The sequence below is a fragment of the Ochotona curzoniae genome, unplaced genomic scaffold (genome assembly GCF_017591425.1).
Source record: "Ochotona curzoniae isolate NIBS_2020 unplaced genomic scaffold, NIBS_Ocur_1.0 contig_2456, whole genome shotgun sequence".
NCBI lineage: Eukaryota > Metazoa > Chordata > Mammalia > Lagomorpha > Ochotonidae > Ochotona > Ochotona curzoniae.
Window position 1 is genome coordinate 573,346 of NW_024465463.1, and position 15,626 is coordinate 588,971.

General features: G+C 57.5%; 1 protein-coding gene across 9 annotated transcripts in view; it reads left to right on the top strand.

The window, feature by feature from the left end:
- The window catches only part of TOM1L2 (target of myb1 like 2 membrane trafficking protein), a 103,523-nt gene that overhangs the window by 61,728 nt on the left and 26,169 nt on the right, over positions 1-15,626 (top strand). For 7 of the 9 annotated variants that reach the window (XM_040974518.1, XM_040974519.1, XM_040974516.1 and 4 more), the window contains exons 3-4: positions 6,833-6,911; positions 9,737-9,886. In XM_040974518.1, the coding sequence (XP_040830452.1) occupies positions 6,833-6,911; positions 9,737-9,886 (229 nt within the window). The remainder of the gene's footprint in view (positions 1-6,832; positions 6,912-9,736; positions 9,887-15,626) is intronic. The other 2 variants (XM_040974522.1, XM_040974525.1) reach the window with 1 other exon arrangement.

Below are 15,626 nucleotides of genomic sequence, written 5' to 3' on the forward strand. Positions count from 1 at the left end.
GTTCCAAGGCTGTTAGTGGCCTTGACTGCTGTGAAATCTGCAGGCTTTGTCACACCAGAGTTGAGGATTCCTTCCTGATGCCTTGTGGGCCGGCCTCCTCTGCCTCGTGTGCCCACAGATGTAGGTGCCTGCCCTAGAGCCTGGCCTGGAGTGTTGTTCACACTGTCCTGCTTTGCATCTCTGGGTGAGGTACTTGAAGTGTGCTGTTGGCTCAGGTGAGCTGGTGCTCTTGTCTTCCGTGTTCATCCGGGTAAGCTCGGCGTTCCTGAATGAGGATCAACAGCTGAGGTGGCCCGGTGTTGTAACAAGTGCTCCAGGATCAGAGCGCGTGTCTGCGTGATTCTCCCTGAGGTCAGGGATGTAGTGCAGCCCGTGTAGTTGGGGGTCCCCCTAAGAAACCTCACTTGGGGGAGTCCTCAGGACTTGTTCTCATGTGTGCCGGCTGGTGCAGGGTCAGGTTCAGTCTGCTCCCTGCACCAGCCAATGTATGCAGCTGCCTGGTCAGTCCTATCTCTGGCACTCATAGGAAACATTGTGTGTCGTAGCCTAGCCAAGCAAGCCCACCCCCATGCCTGGCTCTCATGTGCACCAGTGGGTACCGTGTCCTCTCGGGGTATCCCCAGACCTGTTCTCACATGCACTGGTGGGTACTGCAGCGACTCCCAGCTTGGCTCTCCTGTGTGTTGGTAGCAGCAGCAGCCCAGCCTGGATGACTTGCTCCCTGCTCCCTGCTCCAACACATACTGGCAGGTGCTGCAGCATAACCCAGCCTGGCCTGTCCCCAGCCCCAGCTCTCATCAGCAGGGACTATAGCTTGTTCTGTTCCCAGTCCCAGCTCTCATCAGCAGGTGCTATACAGCCTGGCTTGGCCTGGCCTGGCCTGGCCTGCCCCCTGCCCCAGCTGTTTGTGTACTGGCCAGTGCTGCAGCCCCAAATAACCCTTAGAGATGTCCTTCCCCCAGCATGGCTTTCTCATTAGCCTGAGGGTACAGGGATCTATCCTGACCCTGTCTGTTCCCAGCCCTGGCTCTCGTACAGGTGGGCAGGTAGTTTGGCCTGACCCAGGGAGGCCCTTGGAATCCTCGTTCTAACCCCTCCACCCACGGCCAGTCTCTGCTCCCTCAGTTACTTGCAGGTGCAGTAGCTCATTCCGTGGAAGCCCTGAGAAATTACTTCATACATGTCTAACAAGCCCTCAGTGGCCCTCATTTAACTCACCCCCCCCCCCGCCCCCTGGCTCCAGGCAGTGCATGGATTCCACCATGCACATGTGGTGTGGTGATGGCTGTGACGCAGTCCCAGCCAGCCTGCACCCACAGTGGTGTGGTGGGTGCTCCGCCCCCCGCTCCCCAGGTGCCAGGGTGCAGTGCAAGCTGGGCTGCTGCCTACAGATAGGCTGTCGTGCTTTAACTTTGTCAACTTTGGCATTGAAGTAGCTGACACTGTTTTAACTTTTTTAACATTATCTTTTACTTTACTTTTTTTTTTAAACTTAGTTTTTTTTTTTAAGATTTATTTTTATTCTTTTTTCATTGGAAAGGCGGATATACAGAGAGGAGAGACAGAGAGGAAGATCTTCCGTCCGATGATTCACTCCCCAAGTGAGCGCAACGGTCGATGCTATGCCGATCCGAAGCCAGGAGCCTCTTCCGGGTCTCCCACGCGGGTGCAGGGTCCCAAAGCTTTGGGCCGTCCTCGACTGCTTTCCCAGGCCACAAGCAGGGAGCTGGAAGGGAAGCGGGGCTGCCGGGATTAGAACCGGCGCCCATATGGGATCCCGGGCGTGCAAAGCGAGGACCTTAACCACTTGCACCACCGCGCCGGGCCCTAAACTTAGTTTTATTTTAAAAAGCAGAGCTAGAGCTAGAGATAGGAGGGTGGGGACTCTTCCATCCACTGGTTTGTTTCCTAGGTACCTGCCAACAGCCAGGGCTGGGGCAGGCTGGAGCCAGGAGCGTGGAACTGCACCTGGGTCTCCCATGTGGGTGGGACCCAAGTCCTTGAGCCAGCATCACCTGCTGCCTCCCATAGCGAGTGGTCATCTCCCAGGGTGCTAGTCACCAAGGTGCTAGGTGGGAGGTGGAAGCGGGACTCAGTCCCAAGCACCAGATGTGGGGGTCTCAGGCAGCAGCCTAACCTGCCACCCCTTAATGCCTGCCACTCTGATGCTCCCTTCCCCTCTCCCAGGTGGAAGAGGACACTGCTTGGTTACCTGGCCTCTGACAGCTGTGGGGACCCTGGCCCTAACGTTGCAGTCATGGGGCTCAGATCAGCCTTTATCCTTACAACCCCCAACTTGGCATGTCTCTTCCCTGCATGCCCAGTCGCCCAGCACCCACCGTAGTGACTCAGCCCCAGAGGGGATGGGGTAGGGGAGCTCAAGGATGCCAGGGTGATCGAAGGCTCCCCTGCGGCATCGGACACGGACCTGTGCCTGAGGCCAAGCTGGCCAGCTTTGGGCTGGGCTAACAGCCTGGGAGCTAGAGAAGCACCCATCCAGCAGCCGGTCAGGGTAGCTTTGAGAAGGGCCAGCATTGTTGCTGGGTTTCTGGAAGAGCAAATATCTAGAAGACTCAAGGCCAGGAAGCCCAGGCTCTCTGGGTCTGCTCGTTCTCCAGAGGAGACACGCACACAGACCTCTCATCCATCGGTTCACTCCCCAAATGGCTGCAGTGGCTAGAGCTGGGCACATCTGAAGCCAGGAACTTCCTTTGGGTCTCCCACAGGGGTACAGGAAATATTCTGTTGCCCTCCCAGGCACATTAGCAGGGAGCTTGGACGGGAAGTGGGACAGCTAGGACTCAAACTGGTGTCTATATGGGATGTCAGTGCCACAGGTGGAGGTTTAGCCTGTCCTGGGTGTTTCAGGGAGAGTACCTCAGTGATTCCTGGTGATTTTTCTGTTCTTCTGCTCTGAGAGGACCCTTCGTAAGTGGGAGGGAAAGCCCAGGGGGACCAGGCTGTCGGGAGAACTCCCCACTCACTCTTGGGCACGCCCTGTCCCGTGGCTCCCTACCGCTCTGCCTTACTGAAGTGTGCCACCATGGTGCAGGCTGGTACATGGTGTCTGACTTGTCCCACCCCCACCATCCAGTAGACTGTGAGAAGCTTCAGGCCAGGAGTCCGTGCGGCACTTGCCTGGCATGTTATTGTCCATAATTGGCTCTGGAAAAATACCGGTTTAGTAAGTGGAACAAAGGTGCCAAGATCCTCCGAGCATGATGGGGATCAGAGACCTGTGCCGAGGTGCCCCGCAGACATCAGCTGCTCGGAGATGATGCTGGAGCAGGTGGACAGCCCTGGGCTGGAGGGCAGTGTGCAGCAGGTGCCTGGGACACAGGCTGTCCTGGTGCTTGGAGCCATCCACCCGGGCATGGTGAGTAGCTTCAGCCCCCTGGGTTGCAGGTGCCAGAGCTGGAATCCAGGGAGTAAGACACCCACGGCGCCCCTGGCTGTGTGTCTCCACCCCCACACCAGGCGGGGGAACCAGCTTTTTGTCCATGGCCAATCACTCTAACTGTGTGGTGAACTATCTGGCCTGTCTTTATTTATTTATTTTTTGTCATACCATGGGAATAGTTTATTCCTAAAGTAATCATATAGTTTCCTGTGCCATTTGGGGGACCATAAGCATTTATTTTATTTTATTTTTTTTGTCTTTATTTATTTACTTCTTTTTATTACATTGCATCATGCGACACAGTTTTACAGGCACTGGGATTCCCCTCTCCCCTCCCAAATCTGCTTCCCCGCCCCCATGGTGGATTCTTCCATCTTGTTGCATTACCACAGCTGGCCTGTCTTTAGACCAGTCTCGTTCTGGGTGGGGTTCACTGTCCCTCACCTGTTACACACAGGAGGCCAAGGGGACCAAGCGAGGCCTCCCTCCTGGGAGGGAAGACACTGCAGGCAGGGCCCCATCCTTTGGCTTGCCCTACATTTAGATCCGAAACTGCCAAGGTCCTAGCTGCGAGGGGCGCTCATCCCTTGGGTATGTGGATACAGGGCAGCTTCAGGAGGTATATCACAGGCCTGTCCCGTTTCGGGGGGCCCTGGGTTACCTCACAGCCGTGCAGCTGGGTCTTGGCCGTGGGGTGCCTGGAGGCGAGAAGCCCAGAGAGGAGGCAGGTCTCTATGTTTCAGAGTCTGATGTGGCTGGGTCTGTAGCGTCATCATTCCACACTACATCATCGCAGACAGCTCACACCCCACCCCACCCCTCCCCCCTCACCCCACCGCAGCAGCCCCAGAAGATAAGGAACAGGTAATTTTTTTTTTTTTAAGTTGAGAGAGTATGAGCTCCCACCTGCTGGCTTGCTCCCAGTGCTCCCAGTGGCCCTGAGGAAGGGCAGGGGAGGCGGGGCCAAAGCTAGGCAGTAGGAACTGCATGCATATCTCCTCTGTGGGGTGAGGAGTGACAGGTATCCAGATGTTCCCAACTCAGCTTGGCATCCCCATGTGGGTGCGAGCGTCCTAACTGGTGAACTAACCAAGAGGCCAGACACCCTCCCCCCCGTCCCCTTCTTAGTGTGAAAAAAGACAACCAAGAGAGGGTGGATCCCGTGGCCGACGGCCGCACGGAGCACTGGTGCAGGACGTCAGTCCCTCTCCTTCCACCGCCCTCTCCCCTGGAGCTTGCCCTCATGTCCAGGGGCGAGGACACCCCAGCCGGACAGGCGCTGACACCCAAGACCCTCTACGCAGACCGGATCTGTGCTCCCTGGCCTAGATTGCCTGGGTAAATAACCCACCTGGGAACGTAGGAGGACTCTGCTTTCCCCTGGTCCGCCTGATGAGGGCGCACGTGCCCCACTCGGGCCTGCCTGACAGTGTGTGGGGCTGGAATCACTCTCTCAGTGGATTTGATAGGTCGCTCTGACCTGGACCCACTGCCCACTGCCCTGGGTCATTGTCACGGCCAGTGCGGACCTCCAGTTCCTGTTTGATGTCAGGGGGAGGGAGGAGGCTGGAGGGGGCCCACTGGGAACTGCTTTGGGGCCTGGCCTCTCAGAGAAAGGCAGAGGGGTTTCGCCCCATCCTGTCTGCCTGGGGCCACTCGCCCTCCTCCTGGAGGAGTTTCCAACTTCCTGCCATAGCACTGCGGTCTCTTCTGTGAAGCTGCTGGGAAACTTGGCAGTTCCTCTGATGGGACTTTGATCCTGCTCTCTGAAGCTTCTCCCTGCAGGGGAGCCAGGGAGGATCCTCACTCGCCCAGTCTGTCAGTGCCTCCCACAGCCCACCGCAGATGTATCTGCTCCTTCTCAACGGATGCTGCCCCAGCCCACCCCCACCCCCACCCAAGGGGGGCACCTGTGCTGCGCGCGCACACACATACACACACACACACACACACACACCACCACCACCACCACCACCACCACCACCCCGGCCAGCCCATGATCTCAACCATGCTGAATGTTCCTGAGGATGCGATGGCGACCTCAGGGCGTCAGGGAGAGCTGTAGCGTGGTCTAGCTTGCAGGGGAAACAATCCAGCAGGTGCCACAAGCCAGCTCCCACAAGACCCACAGTCCCTCGCAACTGCAGCCACATGCAAACTCACCCACCACCCGAACCACTCCTGGCAAACCTCTTCTGTCTGCCCGAGCCTCTGCTGTCTGGCCAGCTGCTGGCCCAGGAGCTGAGAGTTTCCTCAGGACAGATCCAGTCCAGGTTAAGAGGCACCAACAGGCCACCCAGGGAGTTTCAGAAGTGTCTCCCAGAATCATTGCGGCCAGCCGTGTCTTTCCTGGGAAAGTACCGGATGTATTGCCACGTGGGTTAGCAGGAGGCTGGCAGAGGGCTACCATGCTGTGGCCTGGGCTGCCCGAGCACAGTTGTGTAGGGCCCTTCAGAGCAGCAGGTCTGGGACTTCAGAACTGACCTCCGGGCCCAAGCCAGCACCTTTGTCCTCTCTGCCTCTCCCCGGAGCAGCCATGGACACCAGCGGGCTGGTCACCACTGGGAACCGACAGTGCTGCCAGTAACAGACGATTTAGAAGGTCTGTGAAACGACAGGGTGGGAGAAAACCTCTGCTCACCCCCACGCAGTGCCCCTGTTGGGTTTTAGACGCACTTAAAGTTCTTAAGCACAGCTAATTCTTGCAGCCAAGTCCTTTCCACCTTAAGCCAAAAACGCCAGATATCAGGACAGGGTTGGTGGGAGAGCGAACGGAAGGGGGGAGCGCACCTGGGGACCCCTTTATGCCATTCAGATGAGCCCACAAGGTGTTTGGGGGGGGTTGTGAAGGACTGAAGACAGGCCCCAGGGGACTGGTGCCAGACTGTCACAGGTGATTGCCTGACGGTGACTGGTAAGTGGGCAGGGGTTGGGGAAGGGGCGACGAATATTGAGGGGTGGGATTCTCAGGTAAGATCCCAGGAAGTTAACATGTGATTGGTGGACGGCTGGACCTGTGCGTTTCTTGAGCTGTGAGGAGGAGGACGTGGCACCGGGTCCAGGATGGCAGGGTCTCGGTCTCTGAACCGCCCCTCACAGCTCCTGCTCAGGGACAGCCGCAGGAACCAGGTTCTTCCACTCTCTCCCCTGCAGACATGTGTCTGCAGTGGCCCTTTGATAGCACGCCTTTGGCACCCTGCTGCAAATGGCTCCCTGCACTCTGCACTCATCTTTTTTAACTTTGATCCATATGAGTCCACAGAGACTTTCTTCCTTTCTTTCCTTTTTTTTTTTTCCCCTTTTTGCAGTGCATCGTGTGTCTCATGGTGGGTGAAGAGCTATATCTGTTGGTGCAGCACATGTGCATGGGGAATGAAGCCCGAGGGAGAGTGGGGTCCACAGGGTTCTTACTGCCTCCGCCCTTTTCCACAGGCCGAGGGATGCCATTCGTGCCCTGAAGAAGCGGCTCAACGGGAACCGGAACTACAGAGAAGTGATGCTGGCATTGACAGTGAGTGCAGCTCTCCCAGCCCTCTGGGTGGGGGTGGCCAAGACACTGCCTCCCAGGAGGTGCGGTGTGGGCAGCAGCACTGGGATACCCAGGGCAGAGGGCCCTGAAGGCTGGGTATCATCCTCTGCGCTGTCAGCCTCCTTCATGCCCACTGCCATCGCAGCCCTGGACCGCCACTGCCTTCCCAAGTCAGGCTCCTGGGAGACGGGGGAGGGAGACAGACGCAGGTCTCACAGCCAGCACTCCGAGCTGTGGGGACTGTCATCAAAGCAGTGGCCTTGCCTTGTCCTTGAAGAACACAGGAGGCACAGGCAGGAGTTGGCGGTTCCTTGAGTTGTTGGAGTGGGCGACACTGCCTTCAGGCGCCCCCTGTGCCTGGAGGGCAGGATCTGAGCCACAGCATGATGGCGGGTGGGCCCGTGGATCTCAGCTGGTTTGCCGCTGGTGGGTTTTTTATCCCCCAAAGAGCCACCGAACATTCCTCTTGAAAGCACAGAAATGGTTTGGATTTTTTTTTTTTAAGCCTTCAGGACTTACTTACCGAGAGAGTTCTCTTCTGCCAGGAGATTGGAATTTGGATAATTAAAAAAAGGAAGGAGCAGTTGAGAAACAGAGAAAAAAAGAAAGCTTTTGTTTCATTCCCAGAACTTGAGCCTTAGCATTCACAGAAACCAGAGTGGGTCCCCACAGGGATCGTTCTGGGTTGCTGTAGGCGCAGCGTCTCCCTTGCCCCGCACCTGACAGCACGCTGACTATCCGGGAACTGCTGACCCTCCACCAGACCAGACCTGCACGGCCCTGGGTCTTTGATGATGGCCCTGCAGGCTCCCCATTCCCTGTTGTCCCCTCTGTGCCCAGATTGCTGATGGCTATTCAAAATAGGAGGTGTTCCCACGGGGCTTCCGGCTTGGAGCGCCTGTGAAAAATTTTCAGAGAATTCACAGAAAATGTGTCATGCAAAACAAGACTACTGCCTGTGATGCTGGCATCCCATATGGACACTGGCTCTAGTCCCCACGGCTCCACTTCCCATCCAGCTCCCTGCTGATAGATAGCCTGGGAGAGAATGGAACATGGCCCACGTGCTTGGGCCCCAGCCCCCATGTGGGAGACCCAGGGGAGGCTCCTGGCTCTTGGCTTCTGCCTTGCCCAGCCATTTCTGCCATTTGGGGAGTGACCCAGTGGATGGAAGATCTCTCTCCCCCACCCCCTCTGTGTAACTCCGCCTTGCCAATAAATAACCCTTACAGATTCATTTTTTAAAAAAGAGGGTGGACGTCAGGACATCTTTACACTAAAGGCTGTTGTGTTTGACTTCCCTGCAAACTCCATTTGAACGCCCTCCCATTTCCAGCTGCTTTGAGGCTCCCCTTTGCTTGCCCTGTGGGTGTCGGCTGTGTTTTGGAAGATTGCCACTGTGTGTTCCAGGCCCTACACCCCCTGGGGGGGGGATGTGCCAGGAGCCTCTTAGGCTGGGTGAGACCAGGTAGCCTGCCCAGGAGCATTTCCTGCAGCAGGTACACCTCTGCCCAGGGCATTCCCCGGGCCAGGTGAGGCCCACCTCAGAGCCTGCTCCCAGCACCCCGGGGGAGGGGCTCGCACCTCAGTCTCCCCGTCTCTGTGCAGGCCTCTGCCTCCTACGATCCTGCCCTTCCCTGGAGCCTAGGGCTCCAGGCAGGCCACCCTGCTTGACCTGCCAGCCTCCTTTGCTTGCAGTGGAAGGAGAATTTTGGGAGAGGGGTGCCACGAGCCCCTGAGGGCGGGAAGAACCCCTTGGGCTCATCGTAAGGGTCCCTGAGGGAGTGGACGCTGGGCACTTTGTGGGTGCCCAGCAGAGCAGAGAGCAAGGAAGAAGACTGTTGTTGGCTGGGTGAAGGGCACAACCTGCTAGGCTGCCAAGTCTCAGGGTCTCACAGAACCCAGGGGGTCTCCGAGGTGGTGGGGGGCAGCGGTGGCAGGGAAAGGGGGAATTCTGGCTGGTCGCAGAGCTCAGGCCTCCTGGGTTAAGTCTCCTAGCGTCTGATGCCTCGGCTTGCTCACCTCAGAAATGGGCTAACACCCATCTTCCCGGGTCTGTGCAAGGAGCAGGTGGGGAAACACCGAAGCCTGTCTTCTTCAGGCGTGGTCGGTTGACGTAGACCCCAGAGCTGACTCGCAGCCGAAGCTACAGCCATTTGTCAAGGGTGGATGTTCCTTTGATGTTACCTCTGAGTTGTTGAGGCGGGATTGCCAGTGTGTGCATGTGGGTGTCTGTGCATGCACTCTGTGTGTGTTTGTGTGCACGTTTGTGCCTGTGTATTTGTGGATATGCGAGTGTATGCACTGTGTGTGTGTGTGCCCCCGTGTGGACATGCATGTCTGGGAGTGCATGTATGTGTTCCCACATTCGTATGTGCTTCGGTGTGTGTGTTTGCCACCTCATGTAACTCACCCGGCAGTTGTAGCCATCACAGCAGCCTCCTCTCCTGACAGCCCCGTCCTATTGGCCAACGCCTCACACCCAGACACCCAGAGAAAGGTGTTCAAATGCCAGTTTTCAAGGACTGCTTGGGTTTTGAGCCCATTACAACATTAGAGGCCTTTTACGCAAAGCTGGTTCCTGAATGACCAGCTGATTCTTACGGGGGACAGGCTGACCTGTCCTCTGTCAGCTGGGGCATGCCCTGTCCCCCATCCCCAGAGGGAGTGAGTATGGGAACGTGGTGGGGCCTCTCAATGGGGACAGCAAGGTGACACCAGAGCTGGCAGGGCCGTCAACCACGCCCCCCAGTCCCCTGCGCTGAGTTCCCGAGGTGGTAACTCCTGGCCTTCCCTCCCCACGTCAGGTGCTGGAGACCTGTGTGAAGAACTGCGGCCACCGCTTCCACATCCTTGTGGCCAACCGGGATTTCGTCGACAGTGTGCTGGTTAAGATCATCTCTCCCAAAAACAACCCTCCCACCATCGTGCAGGACAAGGTGCTGGCTCTGATCCAGGTGGGTCCGCGGTCCCTCGTCCCGCTTGCGGGTGAGGCAGCGCGTCCTGGCTTTCTCCCACCATTTGCAGGAAGGAATGGGAGCCTGATGCATATTTACATTTTTTATGGCAAAGATGAGTGTTTTCTGGCTATCCCTCTTGAGTTGATACGAAGCCATTAAGAGCAGCGGTTCTCTGGTCAGTTGTAGAACCTTCGTGAAGCTTTCCAGGTACCCAGCTCCCTGCTGCCCACAGGACAGGGGAGGGGGAGGGGCCTGCTAGGCCTCGGAGACTGTGGTAGAGGGTCCTGTGCAGCCCGTGGACGCTGAGTGGATGGGGAAGTAGGAGCAGTGTCCACAGGGAAGGACACCTGGATTTGGGCAGTGGAGGGGGGCTGGGTGGATGGGCAGTGGGGACAGGAATAACGTGTGTGGAGGCTCAAATAGCAGCACCCAGTGTGGTCAGTGTGGGTTCACCATTGGGTCCCCCTGTAGAAACCGCTCCAGAATCAAGCAGCACCACTTGTGCCCTGGCTGCCCCACTTTCCGTCCAGCTCTCTGCCTGCAGCCTGGGAAAGCAGCAGGGTGCTTGGGCCCTGCACCCCCGTGGGAGACCCAGGGGAGGCTCCTGATTCCTGGCTTCGGATCAGCTCAGCTCTGGCTGTTGCAGCCATTTGGGGAGTTAAGCCAGCACATGCAAGATCTCTCTCTTCCTCTCTGCCAAAGCCAGCCTTTCAAATGAAATATAAGTAAAATTTTTAAAAAAAATTCCAATGTCATGTTCAAAAGCCAGGCTGACAACCTCAGTGTGATCAGTAGGCCAGTCTTCTTGCTCACGGCTGTGGGTGGGAGCCTGGGTCTGCTTACTCTGTGCCTGGAGCCAGGCCCATGGCATCAGGGGCCAGAGGATGGGCAAGGCTTGTGTGGGCCGTGAGGAGTGCCAAGGAGCTGGGGACTGGTCCCGTGGCAGTATGGAGTGCTAAAAGGCCAGGCCTGGCCCAGACCTAGGGACACCTGGCACATCCCAGTGACGATGGCCATGACAGAGATGCAACAAGGCCGGAGCCAGGAGGAGTGAGGAGGACCACCAGGCAGGCAGCACAGGCCTGGGGCTTGACCCCAGTGCAGGGTGGGACTGCGGTGCTGGTGGGCTTGGCTGGCACCAAGATTGTGCAGCTGCCCGCTGCCCCTCCCTTGGCCTGGAAAGCCATTGACTCCTTGTCTTCACGCCTGACTGGAAGAAACACACGGGCTGCCACCTCTCACGTCTCTGTATGCTGGCTTGCCTGCCATCTGCCTCACCCAGGGACACCTTGTCCATCTAGAACAGCCGAATAATGAGAGTAGAGTTCATGTTTGTTCAAAGGTTGATTCATTTATTTGAAAGAAAGACCGAGAGAGAGCTTTTGTCTGCTGGTTCACTCCCCAAATGGCCGCAACAGCTGAGGTGTGACCAGGTCAGGAGCCTGGAACCCCATCCACGTGGTCTCCCACGTGGGTGCAGGACCCTGAGGCTTCAGGCCATTCTCATCTGCTTTCCGGGCCACAAGCAGGGAGCTGGATGGGAAGTGGGGCTGCTGGGACATGAATCGGCACCCATACGGCATCCTAGCATTTGCAAGGCGAGGGTTTAGCCATGGAGCCATGGTGTCGAGTCCCTTTTTATTTTGATTAAGCAGTGGATGTACTGGCCTGCAGCCTTGGAAAGGGGAGGAGCATGGTGCCGGAGGCGCTCCCTCCACAGTGCCCCTTGCTCTGTGCTGCTCCCTCCCTCCCCCGGGGCTCACACACTCTGTGTCTCACACCTCATACACACTCCACCTACCCCCTACCTCCACATCTGACCCCCTCTTAGCCCCTTCTTCCAGGGCTACATGTGTGTGCCTCAGTACCCCAGGAATACAGATGGGGCTTTTTCCCATAAAAGAGGGGGTCCCCCAGTCTGAACCCCTCCTTTTTTTAAAAAAAGATTTATTTTTATTGGAAAGGCGGATATACAGAGAGGAGAGACAGAGAGGAAGATCTTCCATCCAATGATTCACTCCCCAAGTGAGCCGCAACGGCTGATGCTGTACTGATTCGAAGCCAGGAGCCTGGAGCTTCTTCCAGGTCTCCCACATGGGTGCAGGGTCCCAAAGCTTTGGGCCGTCCTCATCTGCTTTCCCAGGCCACAAGCAGGGAGCTGGATGGGAAGTGGAGCAGCTGGGACACGAATTGACGCCCATGCAGGCGAGGACTTTAGCCACTTACCTCTTGGGGCCTCATGAAAACACACACACACACACACACACACACACACACACACACACACCCCACCACCCCCCACCCCCCCCACCACCCCCCCCCCAGGGAGTCTGAGGGTTTCTCTGGGAGAGAAGGTGCTGCTGAGCCAGGAGTGAGGCTGGCAGGTGCCTGCTTCTGGCGGCAGCAGGTGAATGGCGAGCAGGCTGTGCTGGAAGCGGCTCACCTTGGGGAATGCACTGAAGCCCCAGCCCCTGCCAACCCTCTCGTCAGCAGGCGGCTGCTGCTGCTTTTCCATGTTATTTATCTGAAAGGCAGTGACATAGAGAGAGAAAGAGAGCGAGCGCTCATGTACCAGTTGATTCTTCTGTAAATACCCTGGCGGAAGCCAGGAGCCCAGGACTGAATCCGGGTCTCCCACATGTACGTGGCAGGGACCCAAGGACCTCCCCCGGCCTCGTAAACAGAGGACCCAGGACTCAACACTGACACTGATATGGGAGGCCAGCGTTACAGGCAACAGCTTGACTCCCCGCTCCACAATGCCAGTCCTCCGGGGGCCTTCCAGGTCTCCTGGGAACTGGAGGATGGCTGAATACCCCGAGCCCCCAGGCCTGGCCCCTTCATCTCTTGCCCTCTCCTCCCCCAAGTTTGTATTCTGTATCTCTCAGATTTCACCCCTCTAACACCACTCTTCACCCCCTACACCCACGTCATCCTCCACCACTTACTTCTTTTTTTAAAGATTTATTATTTTTTAAAATTTTTATTAAAAAGTTACATATATAGATAGGAGAGACACAGAGGATCTCCTGCCCAATGATTCACTCCCCAAGGGGCCACAACAGCCAGAGTTTAGCCAATCTGAAGCCAGGAGCCCGGAGCTTCTTCCAGGTCTCCCACGCAGGTGCAGGTTCCCAAGACTTTGGACTGTCCTCTGCTGCATTCCCAGGCCACAGGCAGGGAGCTGGATGGGAAGTGGGGCTGCCAGGATTAGAACCAGGCCCCCACTGCTCAATTCTACACATGCATACACATGCTGCCCTCCACCACTCACCCCTACACATACATACCACCCTCCTCCACTGAGCCCTACAAACGCACACACACACCATCCTCCACTCACCCCTACACACACATGCTGCCCTCCATCACTCACCACACACACACACACACACACACACACACACACGCTTCCCTCCACCACTGACCCCTACACATACATACCACTCTGCTCCACTGAGCCCTGTATATATACACACATACACCATCCTCCACTCACCCCTGCGCATCCCTACACACGTGCCCCAGCCAGCCCCTCACGCTCCTATACCCCAGAGGCCCCTGGCATTGGTCCCCATAAGGACTGCCCTCCCCTCCACCTCTCCTAGCCCCACAGTTGAACCCCTGCAGCTCAGCCCCACGTTAGGTTTCTGTCCTAGAAGGAGCTGGTTTCTCTAGCAGGGTGGGAGGAAGGGCAGGAAGGCAGGGTGGCCACCAAAGGCCTTGTGTCCGGCAGCCTCAGCTGGTACCACCCCTCCGCCGTTTTCACATGGTCCCTGTATATAGAAGGACAAGGCCTGGGCTCCTCCGAGACTTCAGCATCCTCATCTCCACCCCCCACCTGCACCCAGAGATGGGGGCTAAAAATACTCTTTTTTTCTCTTCCCACCAAGGGTTCCTCTTTCCACCCGAGAAAGGGAGCTTCTGAGACAGGGACAGGCTTGGGGTCAGAGGTGTCGTGTTCCCAAAGGCGCAGGGGACCTGGATTGCTGCCTTAGGAAAGGCAGAGGCAGTGCAGCCTCGGGGGCCCTGTGTTGGCACCCCTGGCACTGCTCCGGGACTGTGAGCTGCAAGAGACAGAAGTCGCCTTTTCTGTTTTCTGGTTTCTGTCCTAGTGTAAGCCAGCGTATCTCTTCTCTGGCGGGTGATGGAAAGCTAGCAGGCACAGGGAGTTGGGAACGTGGTTGGTGTTTGTGTGGGGCTGTGTCCTGGCGGCCAGCACCAGCTGGTCTCTCTGGCCTTTATTCTCCTCGTTAGAGTCTCCTCCTGGCGAGCACAGGCAGGAAAAGAGGGAACTGTTGAGGCGTGTGGCATCCTGTGACACGGGTGACCTCTTGGTCGTTTCCCTGTCCAGCTCATGGGCCAGGGGACAGCTGGGCCAGCCTGACTGAGCAGACACCCCGACCCTGCCCCTCCCACCCAGTTCTACCACCCCCAGCCTCACCCCAGGGAGATTTCTGTGCTAGCTCAGCCCCCAGGGACCCTACGTGTGTCACACTGTCGCTTTAGTCTGTGACAGCCTCAGCAGCCAGCTGGTCTTTGCTCTCCCGTGTAGGAAAGCAAGCGTGTGTGTGTAATAACCAGGAGCACCGAATTCCATTTAAACCGACAAGCGCTGCCCGGCGGCCTTCTAAGAGGCATCTGCCCCAGTTGTTGGGAGGGGAGGGGGAGCAGTGGGTAGGGGGGCAGGGCATGATTCTTCTGGAACGGCCCATATGCTATGTGTTTTCACATGGGATTATTTCTTTAAAGGCTCCTGCTGCCCTCATCCCCCTCCCCCCAGCCTGCCACTCACATTCATTCCCCCATTGGCATCAGAGTCTGGCTCGGTGGAGACCGCTGCTGGCAACATGTGCTACGCTAGCGGCCGTGGTGGGGGCAGCCCTGCCAGGTCTGAAGGGGGTTTGTGGGCCAATATGGCAGATGCCCGGGCAAAGATGGAGCTTGCCAGAACCAGGTGGAGCCTTCTGGCTGCCCCCAGGCCACCAGGGCAGGGACAGAATACACCTTCCACACCCTGGTGTCTGTGCCTCTCACAGCACCAGCTGCTGTGTCTCCGCCCCATGCCCTGGACCCGCGTCCACCTGCCACTCGGCCCTCCCAAAGCTGGGGCAGAATCTCATCAGCCCGACCTGGCTACCAGTGTGTGTGCGTGCGTGTTTTCATCCTTGTCCCATGGTACAGGCCATGGTGACTGGGCACCCTAGGTGATCGTAGCCGGAAGGGGATGTGAGAGAATGGCCGTGGCTCTGTAGCACTAGCTGGCAGGGATGGGCCCAGGGCAGCGGCAAGGGGCCCTGCAGCTTTGCACCTCTGTTTACTCCCAGCCTACCCAACCCAGGAGGCTGTGAAAGTGATTTCTGACACCCTAAACTTTAGACACCAAGTGAGATGCTAGGGCATTTGGAAGCTGGAGCCAGGACTCAGCTGGATGCTTAATTGGGGGGGGGGGGGTTAGATTAGGGGAGGGACTGAACTCTGGGGCCCTCCCTAGGGCTGGGCCTCCCCCTCTGCAGACTCATTCAGAGTCCCAGACAGGCAGCCCTACCACCTCTCACCCTAGCATGCAAATGAAGGCAGTGGGGGCTGGGAGGGGGCCACCTGAAGGCTCTGGGTGACAGGCCTCTCCTGTTGACCTCCTTGAGGAGCTTGTTTCTGTGACTGCTGGGGGATGGGCTCCTAAGCTTGGCTGGAGTCACGCACTCAAATGCTGGGCTGACAGCAGACTTGGTGACAG